This window comes from Conger conger, chromosome 6 (genome assembly GCF_963514075.1).
Source record: "Conger conger chromosome 6, fConCon1.1, whole genome shotgun sequence".
NCBI classification, from domain to species: Eukaryota; Metazoa; Chordata; class Actinopteri; order Anguilliformes; family Congridae; genus Conger; species Conger conger.
The window spans coordinates 35,734,278-35,742,994 of record NC_083765.1 but is presented as its reverse complement, the minus strand read 5'-3'; the positions used below and the strand labels follow the sequence as shown (position 1 = coordinate 35,742,994).

At 44.3% G+C, this 8,717-nt stretch overlaps 1 protein-coding gene across 1 annotated transcript; it reads left to right on the top strand.

Annotated features, from left to right (window-relative positions):
- Window positions 1-1,054: 1,054 nt before the first annotated feature.
- On the top strand, window positions 1,055-8,479 carry LOC133131543 (conserved oligomeric Golgi complex subunit 4-like). Its single transcript, XM_061246918.1, has 8 exons — window positions 1,055-1,068; window positions 3,716-3,894; window positions 4,934-4,995; window positions 5,107-5,157; window positions 5,372-5,455; window positions 5,735-5,836; window positions 6,299-6,427; window positions 8,282-8,479. The coding sequence occupies exons 1-8, from the start codon at window positions 1,055-1,057 to the stop codon at window positions 8,414-8,416; spliced, it is 756 nt and encodes a 251-aa protein (XP_061102902.1). The 3' UTR covers window positions 8,417-8,479.
- Window positions 8,480-8,717: the final 238 nt, after the last annotated feature.

The window sequence follows — 8,717 nt, the reverse complement described above, 5'->3', positions numbered from 1 at the left end:
AAACACCAAAGCTCAGAGTAGTGCCAGGAAGAGACTTAAATAGCTCTTCAAGCAGGTGACTGCAATCAGCCATGATTATACCTGCATTCCACTTGCAGGAGGCAATTACTCCTGCTGAGCTAAGCCGGCAAGCCCTCTAGAGGTCTAGATTGGTAAAACAGGAATTTTCAGGAGTAGACAGTGTGAAACCATGACACTTCAATCTTCAATTTGAGGATATTTACATCCATATTGGGTGATCCATGTAGAAAATACATCCATTTTCCAATATAGTCATACATACACCTGACTAATCAGAAACAGCTGAGAAGCCAACTGTTCAATTACTTTTGGCCCCCTGAAATGGGGGACCAAAAGCATAAAAAATTGATGTAATTCCGACATGGATCTCCCAATATGGATGTAAATACCACTGTTCAAATACTTATGGACTTCACTGTATATACAGTGGGCTCCAGAATTATTGGCACATTTAATACATTTGCACAAAAAGTGCTGTGAAGTAATAAAGAATAGTGACATAAGCTTTATTTTCCAACATGTGTAAAGTAGTGTGCCTTATTAATGATTCAATGGAATCCTTTTTTTCCACAATTATTGGCCAATTACTTATGGCCTGCCTCACCTTCTTCTTTACCATCTGTGGTGATAATATGCATTTGCTCTTCCAGGAAAGTTTGCAATGATTCCAATTTACATTTTTTTATTTGTTTCAGATTTCCAGTTTTCTCCCAATTCAGTAGCCAATTGTACCCTATCTATTCCAATTGTCCATGTCTTAGTGAGGGCAACTGCCGACACCCCGTCCCTCAGCGGCCTGGATGGATCAGGCGATCCTGAGAACGACACACCTTCTCTAAGCCACATCGTCCTGCCCGGGACTGTGAATCCGAGGCGCCCAGAGTCCTGTTATATGTGCCGATCTCACTAACCCCCCTTGCTGAGTCCTCCCCCCGCCCTCGGAGCGGCGAGCCAATTGTGCCGCTCCATGTGAGCCGGCCAAACTCAGCTTTGGCAGGAACCCTGGTCCTCAGTGTGCAACCGCAAGGAACTGATGCCTGCATCAAGGTCTGTTACTTTAGCCGTGCGCCACCCTGGCTCTCGACTTCATGTTTTATTATTGCCCCTACAGTGCTCAGTGGCATGTTTAACTGTTTATGTTTTTGTGACCATTACCCCGACTTGTGACTTGATTACCGTCTATGTCTACTGAATTCACAGTTCTTTGGCTTTTCCCCTGCTGATGGTTGACAAAGGGATTTTGCAAGCTTGTTACCTAATTTTTATAGTCAAGTGAAACCGGAAGTGATGGAATGAAGTGATGATTAAAAAAAACATGCGCAGTTAAAGCACAACAGGAACAACATGGGAGTGATGGCAATCCTGCAATTAAGATATTTTACCTTTTATATTTTATCACAAAATATAGGATAAGCTACCCTGGATATAGGTAAGGCAATGTTGCTGAAATATGAGTGTAATTAAGGTGATGCAGTGTACACTATGAAACAGAAGAATTTGGGTTTGGAACCTGGATTTCTGAATGAGGCACTTCTATTCTGAGAGCATTTATCTCAGGCTTAATGACAATTAGGAACAGTTTGCAAACTGTAAGTTACTTTGTATTCTTCTTTGTATTATACAATACATTAATAATCAATCATTTATAGATAAATGATAGGCTACAATGGAAAACAACACATTAGGGTCTCTTTTACAAAAAGAAAAAAGAAAAAAAATGTTTTAAGTTAAGCCCCCAAACACACATATACTGTGGCCTAGCCTAGTCATCCCGAGATACATATGAATGAATAATATACACTCAGTGAGCCCTTTATTATGTATTTATTACACTTATTTTTTAGATGTATTGGTCTTCTGCAGCTTAAGCCTATCCATTTAAGAGGTTTGATGTGTTGTGTGTTCAGAGATGCTCTCCTGCATACCAGTTTTGTAATGTGTGGTTATTTGCATAACTGTCACCTTCCTGTCAGCTTTGACCAGTCTGGCCCTTCTCCACTGACCTCTCTCATTAACAAGGCGTTTTTGCCCTCAGAACTGCTGTTCAGGCATGGATGGTGCAGTGGGTACCACTGCCGCCTCACAGCAAGGAGGTCCTGGGTTCGAATTCCCATCGGCCGGGGCCTCTCTGTGCGGAGTTTGCATGTTCTCCCCGTGTCTGTGTCGGTTTCCTCCGGGTACTCCGGTTTCCTCCCACAGTCCAAAGACATGCAGGTTAGGCTGATTGGAGAGTCTAAATTGCCCGTAGGTATGAGTGTGTGAGTGAATGGTGTGTGTGCCCTGCGATGGACTGGCGACCTGTCCAGGGTTTATTCCTGCCTTTCGCCCAATGTATGCTGGGATAGGCTCCAGCCCCCTGCGACCCTGTTCAGGATAAGCGGGTTAGGATAATGAATGAATGAATGAATGAACTGCTGTTCACTGGATGAATTCTCTGCAAGCTCTAGAGACTGTTGTTGGTGAAAATCACAGGGTATAAGCAGTTTCTGAGATACTCAAACCACCCTGTCAGGCAATAACAATCATGCCATGCTCAAAGACACTTACATCACATTTCTTCCCCATTCTGGCATTTGGTCTGAAAAACAGCGGAACCGCTTGACCATGTCTGCATGCTTTTATGCCTTTAGTTGCTGCCATATGATTGGCTGATTAAATATTTGCATTAACAAGCTGGTATATAGGTTTACCTAATAAAGTGCTCAGTGATTAATACCATCCACAGTGATTAAGAGCATAAAAGTCAGTTCACAGTCCACAGGTCAAGTACATTGGGTCGGTAACACAGTTCACAATTGACTGACAAACATCCAGGCCTTTATCAACAATTAACTAAACTGGTCTAAAACACATGATACAAACAATGTGAAACACTAAGGTCGAACAGTGAATACATTGTCACAAAACATAAGAAACCTTGGTGAAAGGGTTAGTCGTTTTGTTAGTTCAGGTGTTTTGTTAGTTATTGGATGGTGTCCAGAAGGTGGAGCACCAACAGGAATGACCCAGCCATGAAAATGTTCAGATGATGTAGGGGTCTAGGATGGAGAGGCTGTAGCCTTTTTGGAAGTCTTGTTCAGACTGACCAATTGTTCTAGTCCCTACAGTCAGGTTGCTGACGAGGGTTGTCATCTGAAATATGTGGGGACATTTTCAAATTAGGGCAGCTTTCTGTATCCAAGCTTAACCTTATGGCTGTGTCATCAGGAAGGAAATGGAGAGGTGGTCTCATTTCTAAATGATGTTGTAAGCTCACAAGTGGTCTTGTCTTGCTTGGGGAAGAGGTGGAGTAAGGCACACTGGGGTGTGGCAATATACTTGTAAAGATTACACTGTAGTTTCTACATGCAATACTTTACGATGGTTCAGTAGGTGTAGAAAGAAGCAATGAATGTTTACGAGTTATGACAGGTGTCGGATTTGATTCTACAGCACCTACTTACGATCTGCGTTTGCTGCTGCTACATGCAAATCTAAGTGGCTGCTATAAACTACCTGTTTATTTTGGACGTCGCGGAATTTTCCTGTGGGAATGTGGAAGTTGTAGTCCCTACAATGGAAAATTGATGCTCTGACATCAGTTCCAACTCGTCTTTAACGTATCCGGCACTGCATTTCAGACATTAACCACAGTTACCCTGTGCTCTCCTCCGTTCCTGGTGCTCCCTTGCTGTCATACCGGTGATGGCCACAGGGAGGTGCTGTATAATAAGCTCCGGCAGGGCTTCCCTGCCACCACGCTGCAGGATATCCAGCGCGGCGTGAGCAGTGCCGTCAGTCTGATGCAGAGCAGCCTACAGCAGGGCAAGTTCAACACGCTGGGCATCGAGAGCGCTGAGGACGCCAAGGCATCCTTCCATCCACCTAATGCACGCACACACACTCGTACACACTCACTGTCATACACACTCACTCTCATACACACTCACTCTCGTACACACTCACTCTCATGCACACTGACCATCATACACTCACACACTCTCATACACACACACACAATCTCATACACACTCACTCTCATACACACACACTTATACACACTCACTCTCAAACACACTCACTCTCATACACACAGACACACACACACACACACTCTCATACACACTCTCATGCACACTGACCATCATACACACACAGGCTCATACATACACACTCTCATACACACACTCTCATGCACACTGACCATCATACATACACACTCTCATACACACTCACTCTCATACACACTCTCATACACACTGACCATCATACACACTCACTCTCATACACACACACACTGACCGTCATACACACACACTCTCATACATACTGACCATCATACACAAACACTTTCATATACACTCACTCTCATACACACTCCACTCAGTACACATAGGCCCTTATACACACTGATCATCATACATGCCAGCCCTACGAGCACTAAACACTCATCTACAGTTAGTATACTTTGCACTATACCCACTGTCCCCGATACACTCACAGCAATACACTCAGTGAGTACTTTAATAGGTATTTATTAGACATATTACTTCTACTGCTGTAGCCTGGTTGATGTGAACTTTAACTGAAGCTCCTGACCCGTATCTACATGATTGTATGCATTGCACTGCTGCCACACAATTGGCTGATTAGACAATCGCATGAATAAATAGGTGTAATAAAGTAAAAATGTTCCTAATGAAGTGCTTGGTGAGTGTATGTCCAGTGTTAAATCAACTGTTACTGGGTGCATACGATTCCAATGGTTTTCATTTAACACTGACCATTTTACTGTGCTCCAGTGCACAATGATCATATTTGCAGCTTGAGGTTTCCACAAACTGAGCCAATTAGGGTCGGGGGAAGGCTGTACTAAAATGTATGGTAAATGACTTCTGTTCCCTCCCGGCTAACACTTTCTCTGTATCTCAAGTGACACTGAATAATGTGGAAGTGTGCAGTGATAACATCATCACCCTAAAGAAGAACCTGCAGGTGAGGCCACGTCCTATCAAGTGAAGTGACACCTGAGATACAGAGAAAGTGTTAGCCAGGAGGGAAGAGAATTAAATAACGGAATTAAACAACACTGCCATCAAGCCACAGGTCAAGCCCTGGATCAGCAACTTCCTGTCCATCTCGCACAACATTGAGGAGGTAAGAGCACACACACATACACACACACACACACACACAGATACCTACTCTCACACATTCATATCCACTATCGTTTCTTTGAACTTTGGAAAGTTGTCTGTGCAGACTGCTTTTTTTTTGCGAAGCAGTGTATGTTAAATGTATATGTTCTATACGTACCTCCCTGAAACTTTGGCGGGGAACTGAGTGCCCCTGTCCTGTCTGTGTGCCGCAGGAAGAGTTTAACGAGTACGAGGCTAACGATCCGTGGGTCCAGCAGTTCATCGTCAACCTGGAGCAGCTGATGGCTGAATTCAAGGTAGGCTTGTCGGGGTGGATGCAAAGCACCATGGGACACACAGGGTCAGGACTCCAACCACTGACAGACACAGCCTGGTTCTGAAGGCGTTTGTAACCAGCAGCATCCTTTTTTGATTATACTTATTATGTACATATACATTTACTGATGTTTAACAGTCCTAGAATTTGCTGTAATGATTCCCAAGTAAGCCAACCGTTTAACCCTAAAGACCTATGTAATATTCCAGCTGTACAAACCATAAACCGTAATACAATGTTATTATTGTGTTCACTGTAGGCGGGACTGTCCCCAGTCATCTATGACACACTGACCAGCCTGATGACCAGTCTGATCTCCTTGGAGATGGAGAAGGCGGTGCTGAAATGCACCTTCAGCAGGGTAAGGGGGGGATATATAAAGCTGTGACTTACTTTCCAAGCAAGTGACCCGCATGTGGAGGAAGTGGGATCTAAAATACAAGGGGAAGGTCCTGAGGAGATGTTTAAATATTGCCCATTAGTCCTTTTCCCCCCCTCTCCATTCATTCATCATATGATTAATACTCATTGGTTGTAAAAGTATGGTGGTTGATTACGTTGTGGACAATGGATTATATCTATAAAACCATTTTTATTGCAACAACACGAAAAAATGATATGTTTCGGTAAGAACAACAATAACCGGCTTACATATCTGTGACAGGGTATTCTTCGGTCTCATAGAAACTGCATTGAGGCCAGTTTTTTGGATTTTTTCATCTTTCTCTGCATTTTTTATAAACCAGTCATCTTGGACACCAAAAAAGAAATGAAATTGGAGCCCATCGCACAGGTGAAGTAAATGCTCCCTGTCTCTTCTCAGTTGGGGGGACTGCAGTTTGATAAGGAGCTGCGCTCTCTCGTGGCCTATCTGACCACCGTCACCACCTGGACCATCAGAGACAAGTTTGCCCGGCTCACACAGATGGCCACCATCCTCAACCTGGAGCGGGTAAGAGCCCATCTGTCCTCCTGCCTTCTCCTCTCCTTCAATCCCCTCCATCTCCTGCCATCTTCCTCTATCTCCCCTCTTGTTTTTCTGTGAAGTATTTCTTGATTAATCACTAAATACTGATTTTCGTACCCGACATCTTGGGGCCACTGGTGTTTGGCTCTTTTGCTGAAAATCTCCTCCTGCTATCAGCCATCAAACAGATTGATGTGGTATGCGCTTATGGAATACCCAAGGTGCTCTACCTTGTATTACTTGATTAATCAGGTAAAATCACATCCCTGATGGACGTGTTCTTCTGCATCTCCTCACTCACTATCAGCATTTTCACTCCACATTGTAAACTCCGCCTGCCTAATTGGTCTCAAAATGGAACGCATACTTAACTCTCGCATTCATTTTTAAATGGCCCCAAAAAAATCTTTTTTTCAATTTGTGAATCCTTTGACATTTGAACACCAGTTTAATCTTGTACTGTCCATTTCTTTACTCAGAAGTTTTAGTGTTTCCTATGTTTTCTTGCCCAGTGACTGCAGCTGAACATGAGCTGTGGTACATCTAACGGTTTATGCATGGTCTTGTCATGGTGAGGTAACTCCTAAGGTGTCCACCAGAGGGCTGGTGCTCATTGGCTTCACCTGGTTGTCATTATTGGCAGAGGAGTTTTCCCCCTCCTAAAGAGTATTTAAGGCCAGTGCTGGCAGTCTACCAATCCTTTTGTGTTCACTGTGCGCTCTGACACAAAGCCGGTAAATGCACTTGGTAGACTCTGTGAGAGTTAAGAGTCCGGTACTGTGCTGGTGTGTGTTTCGCTGTTAAGAAACAAAAAGATTAAAAGGTAAGGAAGGCGTTCAGTTGTGTTGTGTTCGCTGGCGCCTTCCTCTAAGGTTTTGGTTCTCTTTTTTCTTTCTTTGGACTCGTGTGAGTCGGAGGTTGGGGGAAGTTGTCCCCTGGTATGTATTTTGGTTTGCGTTTTAGTCCCGAGCTGCGTCTCGAGGTTTTCATTTTCGTGCCTAGCCTTTTTCCCGGCTAGGTTGTATTTTTATTTTTTGGTCCACAGTCGTTTGGAGCACCAAGTCAGTGGTGCGGTTCGCCCTGTTTTAAGAGGGTTGTTTTCTTATAGCCGTTTTTTTGGCTTTTCTCTTTTTATGCTCAGTTTCTGTTGATTAAATCCCATTCCGATTGTATCCTGGGATCTAGTGACGAACACGTTCGTTTTAGAGGGTTTTTCCTCGGTCGCATCTGGCTCTCCGCCCAGCCCCAACCTAACAGGTCTCTGCTAAATAAATAAACACAGCAGGGGTAGTTCAGCTCCAGTCATTGTCACACATACAGTACATGGAGAAAGTGATCGCTCCACTGTAAGTGTGATCTGATCTGGGCCAGCTTCAGTATTGCATACTGTGTTGTGTTTGTCACACCCAGCCGTGGGAAATCTCTCACAGGGTGCCATTTAGCCTGTGTCTACGTCAGTAGCTCTGTCTTGGTCCTGGAGAATCCTTTTGTGCCCTGGTTTTCCTTACAAACTATCTCTTGATTTATTTAGGTTCCACAATTTTGTGACACGGATTTGAACTTGATGCAAATTTGTCTCATTACCATTTTATTTGTCTTCAAACTCTTCATTGTCCTTATGTGGTTTAGTTTCATTGACCAGGTAGGTGCCCACACTCTCAGTATGTAGAACTTCATTGCTTTTACCTTTTTGTCGGTCAGCCAAGAGAAAAATTAACCCCTTTCAATAGGGTTGTCCGGGACCGGAAATGAGGTCTGCTGTTTAAAGCCATTGAAGCGGGAAGACTTGGCTATGAATAATCCGTATTATTTCTCTCTGTCTCTGTATATTACGCACAGGTGACAGAAATTCTGGACTACTGGGGTCCCAATTCCGGCCCCCTGACCTGGCGGCTGACCCCTGCGGAGGTACGGCAGGTGCTGGCTCTCAGAATGGACTTCCGCAGCGAGGACATCAAGAGACTGCGGCTGTGAACTCTGACCTCTGGAGCCGCGCCTCCCTAGCCTGAGCACAGTGACTGTCCGGTCTTTTTCCCATTAATGTGCCGAGCATATGTGTTAGGGTGTGGACAAGCCAACGGGAGAAAGCTGGGGTGTTCGGAAATCTTGTAACTTGGTGGTGGGATGTGGCGGGATGTGGTGGAAAATGACTGCTGATCCTCCAGATGCCTGCCCAGAGGGGAGATGGACTTACCTGGTATTGCAGTAACCAATGTTGCAGCAACGTTACTGAAACCAATCACAGAGAAGCCATGAGTCATGTGACTATCGAAGA